Here is a 17,189-nt window from a genome sequence, read left to right on the forward strand (position 1 = left end):
TGCTTGGCTGTTCTCAGAACCTCCATAGAAGCGAATGGAGCCTGTTGGGAATTGTAGTTTCACAACAGCTGGAGTGCTGGTGGTTGCTGCCCTAGGCAGATACAAGGGAACAGGGTCTACAAGGGTGAGTCTGTAAAGACTTGGACCCCGGCCCCCTGTACAGCTTCTGGGACTTGGATACGGCAGGTAGCCAAAAGAAGCGCCTGCTGAGAGCTTGGTTTTTTGCATATTTTCAGATTGCTCTAGTGCTAGATATCCCAGGTTCTATGTATTGTTTATAGCCTGCCTCTGACTAGTGCACGCCCATCTGTGTCCATACAGGGGCTGTGAGCTCATTGATGGTGGAATCCCTGTGGATGCTGGGGGTGATCATAGCAGCTTGTGGACAAACTACTATGAGAAATAGGTCAAGAAGAGTACACAATTCTGAGTGATACTGCCTGCTGAAGTATCTAAACCTATTGTGTGATACTGCCTACTGAAGTATCTAATACTATTGTGTAATACTGCCTACTTAAGTATCTAAACCTATTGTGTGATACTGCCTGCTGAAGTATCTAAACCTATTGTGTAATACTGCCTGCTGAAGTATCTAAACCTGTGTGATACTGCCTGCTGAAGTATCTAAACCTGTGTGATACTGCCTGCTGAAGTAGCTAAACCTATTGTGTAATACTGCCTGCTGAAGTATCTAAACCTGTGTGATACTGCCTGCTGAAGTATCTAAACCTGTGTGATACTGCCTGCTGAAGTAGCTAAACCTATTGTGTAATACTGCCTGCTGAAGTATCTAAACCTGTGTGATACTGCCTGCTGAAGTATCAAAACCTGTGTGATACTGCCTGCTGAAGTAGCTAAACCTATTGTGTAATACTGCCTGCTGAAGTATCTAAACCTGTGTGATACTGCCTGCTGAAGTATCTAAACCTGTTGTGTGATACTGCCTGCTGTAGTATCTAACCCTATTGTGTGATACTGCCTGCTGGTGATGTATCTAAACCTATTGGGTGCTACTGCCTGCTGGTGATGTATCTAAACCTATTGGGTGATACTGCCTGCTGGTGCTGTATCTAATTCTCTTGTGTGACGCAGGGCTAGATTCTCCCTGCCCCGCTCATCCCGCACAGTTATCGGACCAGTGATTGGCGGACGACGTTCCCGGCATGCAATATGTTTTCCTGCGGACGCGCACTGCATGATGGTTATCTGAAGTGTTTCCAAGTTTCGCTGTTTGCTTCCGGCGGGTCACTTCCGGCAAGGAAAACGGAAGCCGGTACCGGGCAGGATGTCCCGAAGATCTAGGAGCCCAAGTCAACGGTGCGGGCGAATCAATGTCACTGAGGAGAGGAGGTGAAGAGACTCCGGGAGGTGAGAGGAGCTGAGATCAGTATCACACAGGGGAGATAGTGGGGGAGGGGCAGCTTGTGAACCAGGTAAATGGGCAGTATAGGGGCAGGCTGTGTGTCAGGTAGATGGGCAGTGTAGGGGCAGGCTGTGTGCCAGGTAGATGGGCAGTGTAGGGGCAGGCTGTGTGCCAGGTAGATGGGCAGTGTAGGGGCAGGCTGTGTGCCAGGTAAATGGGCAGTATAGGGGCAGGCTGTGTGTCAGGTAGATGGGCAGTGTAGGGGCAGGCTGTGTGCCAGGTAGATGGGCAGTGTAGGGGCAGGCTGTGTGCCAGGTAGATGGGCAGTATAGGGGCAGGCTGTGTGCCAGGTAGGTGGGCAGTATAGGGGCAGGCTGTGTGCCAGGTAGGTGGGCAGGATAGGGGCAGGCTGTGTGCCAGGTAGGTGGGCAGGATAGGGGCAGGCTGTGTGCCAGGTAGGTGGGCAGGATAGGGGCAGGCTGTGTGCCAGGTAGGTGGGCAGGATAGGGGCAGGCTGTGTGCCAGGTAGGTGGGCAGGATAGGGGCAGGCTGTGTGCCAGGTAGGTGGGCAGGATAGGGGCAGGCTGTGTGCCAGGTAGGTGGGCAGGATAGGGGCAGGCTGTGTGCCAGGTAGGTGGGCAGGATAGGGGCAGGCTGTGTGCCAGGTAGGTGGGCAGGATAGGGGCAGGCTGTGTGCCAGGTAGGTGGGCAGGATAGGGGCAGGCTGTGTGCCAGGTAGGTGGGCAGGATAGGGGCAGGCTGTGTGCCAGGTAGGTGGGCAGGATAGGGGCAGGCTGTGTGCCAGGTAGGTGGGCAGGATAGGGGCAGGCTGTGTGCCAGGTAGGTGGGCAGGATAGGGGCAGGCTGTGTGCCAGGTAGGTGGGCAGGATAGGGGCAGGCTGTGTGCCAGGTAGATGGGCAGGCTGTGTGCCAGGTAGATGGGCAGGCTGTGTGCCAGGTAGATGGGCAGGCTGTGTGCCAGGTAGATGGGCAGGCTGGGGTTCCAGTGTCTAATCAGACCCAAGTTGTTTGTCACATTTGGGTAAAGGAGCAGGTTGTGTGTCATGTAGATAAGTGTAGAGGGGCAGATTATACGTCATGTTGAAGGGGGGCAGTGTAGAGGTTCAGGTTGTGTTTCATGTTGATGGGGGGGGGGGGGGGGTAGTAGAGGGGCAGGTTGTATGTCACTTTGGGGGGTTAGAGGGACAGGATAAATGTCATGTAGATTGGGGCAGTAGGGGGAAAGATGATTCGTGTAGGTCGGGAGGGGGTACATGGACAGGCTGTGCATTATGTAGATGAGGGTACAGGGACACTTATGTCATGTAGTATGGGGAGAGTAGAGGGGTGGGTTGTTAGTCCCTTGATTTACCGTTTGTATCATGTCCCCCCCCCAGCTAAAAGGACATGGACTCCCTTGACACGATGCTGACTGATCCCCTGGACCTGGGGCCGTGCCTGGACAGCAATGGGACGGGAATTTTGGAACCATGTTTACTTGGAGGGACAAGAGTCAGTCTTCCTGAAGATTTGCTGGAGGATGTAAGCACATTATCTGTATATATCTGACCCCAATGTGTCTGCCATTAAGACAATTGTTCTAAGCCCCATGTTAATAAGAATCGCCCAGTAAACCCTCTAGCAGTGCTCCCTGACTCAGGCTCTAGATAGGCGAGGACGGAGCACTGGTAGGGTCCCCTTATGCCTCTTTCAGACGAGCGTGATTTCCCATTTATGGACACTTGTAATAATTGATAATGCTGTGTGTCTCTGCCTGAGCCTTCAGCTACAGAATTATAATGATCTAATGCTGTAAGTATAATTAAAGCTGAATCGCACATGTAAAAGGCTTTGTTTTGGAGATCTAGTGACGTACCGGGCTCTCCATGGGTAAAGCTAGGCGGAGGCTTCTGCCCAGCAGTGAGCTCGGCGATGTCACCGGCAACATTGCTAGGCAGAACCCTCCGCCTAGCAGTGTAAAAATATAAACAAACAGCCGTTGCCCTGCGCGATATAGCGCAGTGTCCAGAACGGGAAATCATGCTCCCACCCCCAGTGTGTCTGAAAGAGGCCGTACACGGCACAGCGTGCTTACGCAGGGCGATGTGCTGCCGCCAGATAACAGTTTTAAGTGCCGGATTAATGATGCGATCCCCTGACAAATTAGTATTTTGCTTATTTGCCATGTGGTCGGCAGCACATTTACACTGGCCAGGGACACGCTTTTGTACAAATGTTCGTTCCCAATGGACCCGATTATTTGCGCTTAGCTGGCCTCGCTCTGTTTTTTACACACCTTGGCACGCCATCTGTGTATTTTATGGTGCAGAAAGGCATTAGGTGGATTTTTTGCAGCTTCATAACAAGCATGCCGATATTTGTCAAGTCCTCAAAGGACATTCTACGATTGGGTCCCTTTTTGATTAGATCCCTTGGTGTTTGGTACCTGAGGAATGAATTATATATATTTACATTTAGTCAAAGACTATTGGTTGCCTGCTCTTGACATGTACATTTTTTATTTTATTGGCATTTGTTTTATAATTTATAAAATTTAGCTTTTATTAGTCATTTTTTTAATATGTATATAGAGTGAGAACTTATCTAACCTACTGTTTAAAACTCTCTACTGCAACCCCATTCATCTGGTACTGATGAGTGTTGAACCTATTTTCGTTATGCTGATTTAATATGTAATTTTGTAATTTTCGCATATTGCATATGCTCAATGTAACCTTCTCATGTTGCATATATTCAGATGCATATGGTTTTCAGTAAAAACAAATTGAACCATAAAACTCTCTACTGCAGACCCTTTGTGTGCTACGTTGCAATTGACTTACTAATAGTGCAGGCTGGTGTAACAATAGCAACGTGTTATGGACAATTTTGTCTTTTTTTGCTGAATGCCTGTGTGTACCCCCTCTGGGCTTACTATAATAACACTGTTGCTTTTTATACTGCCTGCTAGCTTTGCATTGGCTAAAGTTGCTGACACATTTGTTTGCTACACTAGCTGGCATCTTTATGCTTCAAATTGCCTGTTCAGTGACTAGGCTTATTCTCAGAACGGCGCAGTACCTCAGCTTGGTAACTGTGAGGCCTATTGCTGTCTTTTAGTTACCTTATAAGTGTAGTTTTTTTATGTAATATTTGCACAAGACAATGTATTTTGGTAATCGGACATATCAGAGGTCATTAGTATCTGATTGGTGGGAGTCCGGGACCCCCATGATCAGCTGTTTGAGAAGGCAATGGCACTCCTGTGAGTGCCACGGACATCTCGCAGCTCACCAGGCACGGTGCTGTACATTGTATAGAGGCTATGCTTGGTATCGTGCTCAGCCCCATTCATTTTAGTGGGGCGCCATACCAAGCACAGCCGCTATACGGCACCGTGCCTGCTGAGCGCGGAGCTCACAGGAGAGCTGGTGCCTTTTCAAACAGCTAATTGCTGGGGTCCCGAGTGTCGGACCCCCACAATCAGATACTGATGACCTGTCCTGAGGATAGGTCATCAGTATCAAAATCCCAGAAAACCTCTTTAAGGGGGTTGTCCAGGATTTTGATGTTGATGCCCTGTCTTCAGGATAAGCCATTAAAGGGAATCTGTCAGCAGATTTACACGTCAGCCTGCTTCTATTGCTCTATAGTTTGTCATAAACTATCAGTATTTCAAATATCAGACCCCTTCCTTGTCTGTGCTACCGATGTCCTAATGTACTTTGATGCCTGAAGGTGCCCATGGCCAGTGCCCGTACGGGTCCGAAGAGTGTCTATATTTTTCTGTATTGTGGAGTATGGTTGCTGATTTTTTTTATTTATTTTTTTATAATCAATTAAAGGGAACCTGTCGCCGTGATTTTGTGTATAGAGCTGAGGACGTGGGTTGCTAGATGGCCGCTAGCACATCCGCAATACCCAGTCCCCATAGCTCTGTGTGCTTTTATTGTGTAAGAAAAAACAATGGGACTCCTCTCAGGTTAATTTGCATGTGGATCAAATCGTTCTTTATACACAATAAAAGCACACAGAGCTATGGGGACTGGGTATTGCGGATCTGCTAGCGGCCATCTAGCAACCCATGTCCTCGGCTCTATACCCAAAATCCCGGTGACAGGTTCCCTTTAAAAGCTGATTGTTATATTTTTTTTTACCACAGTGATGGATCATCTCTTGTTTGTTCATGCAACAGATTTTTTTGCAGAAATCTATGTTCTTGCTGCAGAACCAACCCTACTCAGAAAAATAAGAGGGATTTTCTGTCACAGAAATGACTGCAATAAATCAGCTATGCATGCTTGCTGTCAGCGAATGGAGGAATTCAGACACAGAAATCCTGTATGGACTGAATACTTCATTATGCTGAGGGTTTGTTACAGTGTATCAGTGCATTATCACTGCCAGTAGGTTTCAAACATAACATTTAATAATGCTTAAATAAAATATACCAATTATCATCACTCTGGGCTACCCCTTGCTAAAGCAAGGTTATCTCCCCAAAAACGGTGCCCACTCTTATTGGTGGATCTCCCACCAGTAATCGGCGTGTTCACCTCACTGAGCATTGTCTAGACCAGATGAAATTGTAGCAAACCTTCAGCTGTAAGAAGTATTAGTTCCAGGAGGTGTTCTCATTCGCTGATTATTGGTGGTAACTCGGCAGGGGTGCTGCAGTACGGGTCAGGTTAGAATTGGTATATGCTGCTAGTGATGCCTGTGGAGAACATCCCCATACTGTGGCCCTCTATCAGATGCTTGATTCTGTGGGTTCTAGATCCATAATGCTCCATGGCCACTGCATCATTATGTCAAGTCGGCTTCAACACAGATTTTTCAAAATTCACTTCAGCCTTTATTACTCTTCTGTGTCCAGAAAAGCTGGGTTGCAGCCATTTTGATTAATGCAGCAGCCACCACAGGTTCTGTCAGCCAGCTAGCCCAGGCTCCAGAATGTCAAATCTAATTTATTGAGACCGGCGTTTTAGATGCCAGCCTTAATAAAGGCCCATAGCTGGCATCTAAAACGCCGGTCTAGATGCCAGTCTTAATAAAGGCCCATAGCTGGCGGTGAATCCGGTGAAGTTTTGAAAAGGCGCTTCCAGTGCCACTTTTAAATGTAAAACAGCTTCCTTGCTGTCCTACATTTAGACTATTTTCTACGCCAAAAACAGGCATAGAAAATGGTAAATCAGACGGGCCTGCCGCCCCTTCCCCCGCCTGCGATTTTAGACCTGGTGTGAGCTGGAAAAGTCGCAGATTGCGGCGCAACTAAACGTTGAGACTCCATCTGTGCCTGAAATACGCCTAATTTTGGCATATTTCAGATTAATGACCCCTACGTTTTTTGTAGCCGAAACCAGGAAGTGCCTGATTATACAGCAGTGGATCGCTGACTTCCTAGTAGGGATGATGGGTGATCTGATTTCTCCATTTGCTCTTGGGATTTCAGTGTTTCTATTTCTCTCTGTCCACAGCATGAGCTCTTCTTTGATGTGGTCAGCATGGACACATGGCAGAACGTCTTGTCAGACTCGCAGCGGGAACACTTGCGCCAATTTCTTCCATCCTTCCCAGAGAACAACATGGAGCAGCAGGAGCAGACTGTTCAGTCCCTCTTCAGGGGGGAGAACTTCCACTTTGGGAATCCTGTGCACATTGCCCAGAAGCTCTTCAGGGGTGAGTTTGACTCTGCTTCTGTCACATAATAAATCGGAATCGTCGTATAATCACAAACAAAGGCAGCTCACTAATTTGCTATGTATTTCAGTTCCAAGATCTCTGCTTGCTGTGAATGAGAATATGATTGTTTACAATTGTACTTTTAAGGCTCTGGTGGTTGGTACTAGAGACGAGCGAATTTCAGGTTATGAAATTCGTTCACGCTTCATTTGGTAGTAAAAGCAGAATTGCGTTATGGATTCGATTACCACAGACCATAACACAATTCTATGACGGAATGCCTTGAGAGGCATTTTGCATAACGGAAACAGGACGGATCCGTTTTGCAGCCCATAGACTTCTATTATGAAGGAATGAATAACGGAATGCCTCTCAAGGCATTCCGTCATAGAATTGCGTTATGGTCTGTGGTAATCGAATCCATAACGCAGTTCTGCTTTTACCACCAAACGAAGCGTGAACGAAATTCGCGCATCTCTAGTTGGTACACAAAGCCCTTTAAATGTGCTGCTCGGAGAGGCACAGGATTAGGAGCTAAGTAACATACAGCTGGACTCTCTGTTTAGGTGCACAAGCTCCTGGAGGATGCGCCTAATATATGACACGGCCTGCGCATAAACTAGGCGTATCCTCTGGCATCTCAGGAAATATCATAGACCAGTGTTTTACACCCCCTCATTACTTTTGTGTACCCAAAAATGAAGGCAAAATGTTGTTTACTATACAAAAAATGCTGTAAAAGTAAAAAAAGAAATAATAATTACCATAACCCCCTTTCCTTTCAAAAAATATAAATTATTGGAAGTCGATGGGTAAGTTAGAGCTATAGTGTATATATTCTGTACATTCCTGGTTACTGGTGTAAGCATAGCAGTCTGTAGATTAAAGCAACACTTTTATTTGTAGCATGAAAAAAATCCCACCAGACACGTGGCATCTAACCACCTAACTGTTTTGCCCGAGTCCAGCTCGAGCAGTGGTAAAAGTAGCTAACTGGAGGGGGTAGGCGTGCTTTAGATGCAGATATCTCCTGAATGGTAGCAGCTAGAAATATGCAACTGGTCTTGTTTGAAAGCTGACATTCCAGCTAAACAGCTAAAGTCCAAGCAACAGAGGAGAAATCACTGTTAGAAATTGAGTCGGGAATAATCGCTGGTAATACCTGTTTTTACTTTTATGTTCAGCTGCATTCACAGTATGCCAATTTCTATCAGTGATATCTTCCCCTGTACTGAACATATCTGGTATTGTCATTCTGGTATTGTCTAAAAGTTTGAAATGTCAGCTTTCAAACAAGACCAGTTGCATGCTGGTACCATTCAGGAGATGGCAGAATCTAAAGCAGCCCTTCCCCTCCAGTTAGCTACTTTTCCCACTGCTGGAGCTGGACTGGGGCAAAACAGTTAGGTGGTTAAAGGAGTTTGTGTTTTTTTTACTGATGACTTATCCTCTGGATAGGTAATCAGAATCTGAACAGTGGGAGTCCGACACCTGGGACCCCTGCGGATCAGCTGTTTGAAAAGAAAGCCGTGCGCGCAGTAGCGCTGCAGCCTTCTCCAGCTTTTCCCAGGCCGTATGACGTTACGTTCATCAGTCACATGCTGAGCTGAGATGCCAAGCTGCGCACTGCTGTTTTAGTCTGACGGCTGGGTTGCGTCTGAGTCCGGATCTCTGCTGGTCCCCATTATATTTAATGGGGACGGCGGGTCTTTAGGCAGCTTCCAGCAATGAAATGAGTGGGTTCGCATCCATTCCACAAAATTGTGGAACGGATGTGGACACAAATATATGGTTGTCTGAATGGGCCCTACGCCTAATATGCTGAGACTTTCTTGTTCTGTAGAGATCACTCCTCAGTAGTTAGGCAGGTTTACAGCGACAGATAATACCGTACTTCTGTATAGTTTAAGAAAGGATAGGCCATTCACAATATGTGATGGTCACAGCTTATCTACTCCCCCTGCAAAAGTCACAGGGTCATGTCTAGATGACTCCTATAGACATGAGTGAGTCCTCTCTGGTCTGCTGTGCCTGTGGTCCATGTGGTTGCTGGAAAGCATATATCTAAATGCTGATGACAACGGCCGGTTGGCTGCCTGCATAATCTCGCATAGAAAATCGAATAAAGAATCTACATTTAGAAAATAAAAGTAGATACAAAAAATGTGTCGCTACTATCTGGTTTTAATTGACCGAAAATGTTTTAGGTGGCACATGAGTGAGTTACAAAAAGTTGTACTGCAAATAAACTGTTATAGGGCCAACACCTATGAAAAATACATTATTGCTCTCAAAATTGGGAGGTGGGGGGGTGAAAAATGCTAAAATAATTGTATCCTTGAGGAGTCAATAGAAAAAAAAAAAAAGTTGAGATGTTATTGATCAGGTGAAATATAGTCTGGCTGGCTTAACTTTTCCATATTTAATGAATAAGTTAAAGGGGTTATCCAAGATTAAACTTTAACATACCTGACCCCTTTATATAATCTGATGTATGTGGCCCAGTTACTTCCAGGCAGATGGAAGGGGGGTCATGAATCTTATATAGCTTAAATATATATATACACTTCCCCTTATCTTTGCCTATCAGACGGCCATTTGAACCCGGAGGTGGTAAGGTATCGGCAGCTGTGTCTGAAGTCCCAGTATAAGAGATACCTGACGTCTCAGCAGCAGTATTTTCACAACCTACTGAAGCAAATCCTGGCATCCAGGAAGGTAATCCCCCTCAATCATCAGCAGTGACGTCTAGTGCTGCTTCTCTGCACCAGTGTCAATAATCTGGATGGATCTACTGTTTATAGGAACTTTTAGATGTTGCAAGAAAGAAGGGTCCCGACCTGATGATTAAGAGGAAACCAGCCTCATTGCGAAACTCGCCCGAGGAGAGAGAGAGGCGGGCGCAGCGGCGTTACCTAAAGATCCTGCGAGAAGTGAAGGAGGAGTGTGGAGACACCACCCTGTCCTCTGAGGAGGAAGGTGAGGATCCAAGACTCCGGGCCTTATGTGTCCTCCCACTGACACCAATTCTGTAGGGGTAATAAAGACTCTTCATTCATATTTAGATTTGAGCACGTGGTTACCGGGGTCACCCATCCAGTCCCCTGGGGCTGCCCTTCCAGTCCGCTCAGTCCCCACACTTTCCACTCAGGACATGAAGACTGCAGGTAAGTAGTCCACACCCTCCAGAAATGGTGGACTGTCTGACATTATCTTCACATATTTTGGAGCTAAGATCTAGACTTGAACTCCGTTTTTTTTTTTTTCTGTTGAAGATAAAGTTGAGCTCACGGAGCGTGACTTCAAGCTGTTGCTACGAAAACACTGTGAGAAGAGGAAATATCAGCCAGTAAGTGACATAGCGCATAGCCCTGATGACCCTTTGTCTAGATCAGCCCGGTTTTATATAAATAATGCAGTTCTTGTACACCGAGTGCCTCACTTTACGGCTCAATTCATACGTCTGTGGAATGGGTCTGCATCCGTTCCGCAATATCCTGAACGTGTGCGAACCCATTCATTCACAATGGGGCAGGAATGGAGGCAGACGGCACACAGTGTGCTCTCCACATTTCCGGAGCAAGGCCCCGATCTTCCGGTCCGCAGCTCCGGAAAAAAATAGAACATGTCCTTTACTTGTCCGCAATTGAGGACAAGAATAGGCAGTTCTATGGGGGTGCCGGCCGGGTGTATTGCGGATCCGACGTGTGAATGGACCCGAATAGTAAACTTGCCCGAAACCTGGACACGAAGAGTAAACTTGCTCAACTTTTTGTTTCAGTTGCTCAAAGTTATAAAAATGTCTGTCTGCGTGAGTAGAAATATTCAGTTCTGCCGTCAGATGGTGCCTTGTTCAGTGTTTAGGAACTTCTACAGCATTGTTCCCATTCAATGAGAGATGTAGATATCTTGAAAAAGGTGAGGGAAAGAAGCCCAGCATTAAGAAAGTTACTGAACTTTTCACCATACAGAGATTAATCTTCATTTACAGATGACGGGTCTTCAGTGTCATAGGGGTCCATGAGTCCCCCTCACCACCCTAAGGCTGATGGTACTTTTTTGATGTCTTGCAGTCTATGTATCATAAATGTTTCTGCGCTCTGAGAAGCTGAACTGGAGGAAACAGGAGAAGATGATTATGGATGCTCAGGCTGACAGACATCTCCTGCTGTCAGATTATTAGCCTTTTAATGGCAAAACTAGCAGCATAAAGTCAGGAAAGGGAGTCTGTGGAGAAGAATGCAGACAGCTGGCTGCAAAGCTTACAGTGTTCTCATAGCACATTGCTGTACAGATCATTACATTGCACCCCACCACTACTTAGAGTGGCGGTAGTGTGTAGGAATGCCTGCTAACTAATAGGAGGCCCATATCAGGATGTACCCGCTCAAATAGATTAAAGTTGACTGCACTGGCTGAAACCAGAGACCAAGTGCGTCCATGGAACTGTAAAAAGAGCACCATTTGGCCCCTGTGTCTGCTCTGTCAAACTCCTTAGATAATGTGGTTGCTATTGAGAAGCAAATGACTCCTATCGGAGAAATTGCAACTGCACTGTAATCATTGTGTTTCAGAACATTATTTGATGACCGCATTATAGCGCTGTACTCCCATGAATAGAGCTGAGCCACTTATCTAAACCTGCCATCTTAGAAAAGGTGGGGTGGTAGGGGGTTCAGAACATGTCTTGGTGGTTTTGTGTCCATCTTCTTTTAAGACCCTGACAGTGAACCTGGATGTTACTGCTGCATTGTGGCTCAGTGGTTAGCATTGATGCCTTGCAGCGCTGCGCTCCTAGGTTCGAATCCGACCATGGATAACAGCATGGAGTTTGTATGTTCTCCCTGGTATGTGTGGGTTTCCTTCTAGACTCCATGGCCATACTGTCAGGGAATTTAGATTGTGAGCTGCAATGGGGACGGCAAGTGATGAGGTCTGTAAAGCGCTGCGAAATATGATGGCGTTATATAAGTGACTAAAATAAGTAAATTGATGGGTCACTTAAAGGGCTTGGCCATCATTAGTATAAAAACAAATAAACTGCCCCAGACAAGAACTAAAGCCAAGAGGAATTTGTATCATGACAGATATACTGTATATATATCATTTAGCATAGTATGCTCCCATTAATGAGAGGCTGTGTGGGTGGAGCAGCTGCAAAGTGAAAGTAAAAATCCCAGCATGCATCACAGCAAGCATCTTCAGAGGAGTGGTCACATGACATCTCTGCCTACTTGTGATGCCATAGTGACAACAGCACATTAGGTGTCATTTCATGAGTGCTTCAGCATACCTCCCAACTTTACAATAGAAGGAAGAGGGACACCATGTGCCCAAGGCTACTTTCACACTTGTGTTTTTGCGTCATGGATCTGCAAAAAACTGTTTTGTTACCAAAATATAACCGCATGCATCCGTCATGAACGGATCCGTTTGTATTAGGTCTTCTTTAACCATGACGGATCCGTCTTGGAACACCAGTGAAAGTCAATGGGGACGGATCCGTTTTCTATTGTGCCAGAGAAAACGGATCCGTCCCCATTGACTTACATTGGGTGTCAGGACGAATCCGTTTGGCTCAGCTTCATCAGACGGACACCAAAATGCTGCAAGCAGCGTTTTGGTGTCCGTCTCCAAAGGTCTGAATGGTGACTGATCGGAGTCAAACTGATGCATTCTGAGGGGATCCTTTTCCATACAGAATGCATTAGGGCAAAACTGATGCATTTTGGACATACCTCCCCCGTACCAGGACCGCCACTGAAATCTGGGACTATCCTGCAGGATACTGGAGGGAGGTATGGCTTTAGGCCTCATGCACATGACCATAGCCTGCCTGTGCCTGTATTGTGGCACGCGATCAGGGGGTCCACAATATATAGGCATCAGCCGTGTGTGCACCGTATCAAGTGATGGGTCTGAAATCCGAAAGATACCGTGTGGTGGGGAATGGAAGCACAGATCGGAAACCTATGGAGTGCATCCATGGGTTTTCTGTCCATGCCTCCGCACTGCGAAAAAGTACTGTGGGATGCCGATTGCAGACCCTATTAAAGTGAATGGGTTGGTGCCCATGCATTGCAATGCATAATGTATATACATATATACACGTGTGTGTAAATATATGTATATATACATGTGTATGTATATTAGTGTGTGTGTGTGTGTGTGTGTATATATATATATATATATATATATATATATATATATATATATATATATACACTATATATACTATATATATATATATATATATATATACACACACACACAGTGGAGGAAATAATTATTTGACCCCTCACTGATTTTGTAAGTTTGTCCAATGACAAAGAAATGAAAAGTCTCAGAACAGTATCATTTCAATGGTAGGTTTATTGTAACAGTGGCAGATAGCACATCAAAAAAAATAACTTTAAATAAAAGATAGCAACTGATTTGCATTTCATTGAGTGAAATAAGTATTTGAACCCTCTAACAAAAAAAGACTTAATACTTGGTGGAAAAACCCTTGTTTGCAAGCACAGAGGTCAAACGTTTCTTGTAATTGATGACCAAGTTTGTGCACATTTTAGGAGGAATGTTGGTCCACTCCTCTTTGCAGATCATCTCTAAATCCCTAAGGTTTCGAGGCTGTCTCTGTGCAACTCTGAGCTTGAGCTCCCTCCATAGGTTTTCGATTGGATTAAGGTCCGGAGACTGACTAGGCCACTCCATGACCTTAATGTGCTTCTTCTTGAGCCACTCCTTTGTTGCCTTTGCTGTATGTTTTGGGTCATTGTCGTGCTGGAACACCCATCCACGACCCATTTTCAGTTTCCTGGCAGAGGGAAGGAGGTTGTCGCTCAGGATTTCACGATACATGGCTCCGTCCATTTTCCCGTTTATGCGAATAAGTTGTCCTGTGCCCTTAGCAGAAAAACACCCCCAAAGCAAAATGTTTCCACCCCCATGCTTGACGGTGGGGACGGTGTTTTGGGGGTCATAGGCAGCATTTTTCTTCCTCCAAACACAGCGAGTTGAGTTAATGCCAAAGAGCTCTATTTTGGTCTCATCAGACCACAGCACCTTCTCCCAGTCACTCTCTGAATCATTCAGGTGTTCATTGGCAAACTTCAGACGGGCCTGCACATGTGCCTTCCTGAGCAGGGGGACCTTGCGAGCCCTGCAGGATTTTAATCCATTGCGGTGTAATGTGTTTCCAATGGTTTTCTTGGTGACTGTGGTCCCTGCTAATTTGAGGTCATTAACTAACTCCTCCCGTGTAGTTCTAGGATGCTTTTTCACCTTTCTCAGAACCATTGACACCCCACGAGGTGAGATCTTGCGTGGAGCCCCAGAGCGAGGTCGATTGATGGTCATTTTGTGCTCCTTCCATTTTCGAACAATCGCACCAACAGTTGTCACCTTCTCTCCCAGCTTCTTGCTAATGGTTTTGTAGCCCATTCCAGCCTTGTGCAGGTCTACAATTTTGTCTCTGACATCCTTGGACAGCTCTTTGGTCTTTCCCATGTTGGAGAGTTTGGAGTCTGCTTGATTGATTGATTCTGTGGACAGGTGTCTTTTATACAGGTGACTAGTTAAGACAGGTGTCCTTAATGAGGGTGACTAATTGAGTAGAAGTGTCTAACCACTCTGTGGGAGCCAGAACTCTTAATGGTTGGTAGGGGTTCAAATACTTATTGCACTCAATGAAATGCAAATCAGTTGCTATCTTTTATTTAAAGTTATTTTTTCGATTTTCCTTTTGATGTGCTATCTGCCACTGTTACAATAAACCTACCATTGAAATGATACTGTTCTGAGACTTTTCATTTCTTTGTCATTGGACAAACTTACAAAATCAGTGAGGGGTCAAATAATTATTTCCTCCACTGTGTGTATATATATATATATATATATATCTATCCTTGTTCCTGGCTAGATGTCCTGCTTTCCCTGTTGGTTGCAGGGGTGTGGCCTAGTGGAACCGGTGGGCGTGGCTTAGCGGCTCGGCTGTGTAGTGGTGTTGTAGAGGGGATGAGGATTGACTAAGTAGCTACTGCAGTAGGGACTGAAGGTTTTTATCACAGCCAGCTTCTGACAGGAATCAGCCGTTTGTAGAGAGGGAACAAGCAGCTGATTCCTGTCAGTTGGAGCGGGCAGCAGGGAGCCGACCACTGACAGGAGCAGGCTGCACATGCGCATGGACGAGCTTCCTCCCAAGCTCCTCCATGTCACGTGCAGCCATGGACGAACTCCGCTGCAAGGCAGAGCAGGACTAAGGGGGCGTGGCTTATAACTGAAAGAGAAGCAGGCAGGTGTGTTTAATGAAGTCTATTAGGAAGTATACAGTAGTGGAAAGTGATTAAAGAGTGGCCAACCCCTTTAAGAGACCCAGTGATGCTGCTAAAAAGGAACAGATGGTCTGAAGCTGTTGAACATGGGGAGAAGTCTTGTGGGCGTTGCCCCACAGACTGGGACCCATGAGCCTTTGGTTAATCACTTCATTACCGGAGTGATCACCTCCCTTCTTTACCAGACCAGCTTTTTAACTTTAGCATTGGGCTTATCTAACTGCAAATAACTAACTTCTCAGCTGACCTACGTGAACTTGAAATTATTTTTCCAGGACGCATTAGACCTTTCTTTTGTGCCATTTGAAGACAGATATATAAAAATATATTTATTGAAGGAAAAACTGTAAAAATTATGAAAAATATGTATTTTTCTGGATTTTGCTTGAATTTTTACAAAAGATTTGTAGTGTGAAAATGGATGCTACTTGTGTCATTTGTCCACTGGCTGGGCTCCCGCAAGACCTGAAATGAGCGGAGTGCTTTTATAGATTTTGGAGGCCTATTTTCCTATTGCTGGTTCTATGGCACCATACTAACCAGAACATATACGGTATATATAGTACAGTGCAAAAGCTTTAGAAACTCCTTCAAAATGACTTTTTTTTTTTTATTTAAATTTTTTATGTTGACCTCCACTTTTAAGATAGTCATCTAGGGGAAATTTGGACATTTTAAGCTTTTTGCTTTCTTGGTGAAACTGAAAGGAATTAGGTGGAGAAAATGTGTGAAAATGTATGGAATAAAATAACTATATGCATGTATAAGTCACACGTGATAGACTACTATACTATTACTAAATGTAACGCTTATTTCTTTTTTTATGAAAAAAAGCTAAGACGTTTGCGCACCAACAAAAAGATGTATATGTAGTTATATGATGTAAGCAAAAAACCGCTATACACTAATACTAGAATATTTATTTTCTTTTCATATATAAATATTCGTGTGTATATTGCACACACAAAAGACTGTTATACTAACTATAGCAAAAACAAATAAATATAGCTATAACATTTTATTTTATTTTTCAAAGACAGTCAATTAACCCTTTCCTGCCACAGGCAGGGCAGGTAGAAATTCATTCACAATGACAGCAGGATAGGTCCTCAATAACAGTTTAGCAGGGGCCAACACCTGGCACCCCCGCCGATCAGCTGTTTGAAGAGAAGGCTGTGCATCGTACCAGCGCAGCCTTCTCTTCATTGTTTTCCTGCTTGCCATTGTAATTACACCTAAGCCGCCCCATTCTTTTCAATAGGACGGCTCGTTCCTATTTAAATGTATACCACAGTCCCTTTGAAGCAGCTGATCGGCGGGGGTGCCAGGTGTCGGACCCCCGCTGATCTGAAATTAATGACCCATCCTGAGGATGGGACATCAATATAAATAATGTGGACAACCCATTTAAAGGGCTTCTGTCAGCCCACTAAACCGTTTTTTTCCCCCGGTTAATATTAATCCCTACACTGCAAGCTCCCTGTACATATGCTAAATATTCATTTTTGTTCAGTAGATTTTGTTAAAAATCAAGTTTTATAATATGTAAATTACCTTGCTACCAGCAAGTAGGGCAGCCGCATCCTCCTCTCATCATGACGCCCCCTCCGCCGTTTGATTGACAGGGCCAGGGAACGGGATCGTTCTCTGCTGGCCCTGTTTGAATTCAAAATATCGCGCCTGCGCCGTACCTGTCTTTAATCAGCGCAGGCGCACTGAGAGGCGGCCGCTCCATCCTCAATGCGCCTGCGCCGGGTGTAGATGTGACGTCATCGGCGCAGGCGCATTGAGGATGGAGCGGCCGACAGAGC

The 17,189-nt window shown here is 45.3% G+C and overlaps 1 protein-coding gene across 4 annotated transcripts in view; it reads left to right on the top strand.

Moving 5' to 3' along the window:
• Nucleotides 1-1,234: 1,234 nt before the first annotated feature.
• NFRKB (nuclear factor related to kappaB binding protein) overlaps nucleotides 1,235-17,189 on the top strand; it is a 44,985-nt gene continuing 29,030 nt past the window's right edge. For 3 of the 4 annotated variants that reach the window (XM_044281744.1, XM_044281746.1, XM_044281745.1), the window contains exons 1-7: nucleotides 1,235-1,368; nucleotides 2,761-2,905; nucleotides 6,841-7,042; nucleotides 9,636-9,763; nucleotides 9,850-10,024; nucleotides 10,111-10,212; nucleotides 10,321-10,394. In XM_044281744.1, coding sequence (XP_044137679.1) covers nucleotides 2,771-2,905; nucleotides 6,841-7,042; nucleotides 9,636-9,763; nucleotides 9,850-10,024; nucleotides 10,111-10,212; nucleotides 10,321-10,394 — 816 coding nt within the window. In that variant the 5' untranslated portion in view covers nucleotides 1,235-1,368; nucleotides 2,761-2,770. The remainder of the gene's footprint in view (nucleotides 1,369-2,760; nucleotides 2,906-6,840; nucleotides 7,043-9,635; nucleotides 9,764-9,849; nucleotides 10,025-10,110; nucleotides 10,213-10,320; nucleotides 10,395-17,189) is intronic. The other variant, XM_044281747.1, reaches the window with a different exon arrangement.

The sequence above is a fragment of the Bufo gargarizans genome, chromosome 2 (genome assembly GCF_014858855.1).
Source record: "Bufo gargarizans isolate SCDJY-AF-19 chromosome 2, ASM1485885v1, whole genome shotgun sequence".
NCBI classification, from domain to species: domain Eukaryota; kingdom Metazoa; phylum Chordata; class Amphibia; order Anura; family Bufonidae; genus Bufo; species Bufo gargarizans.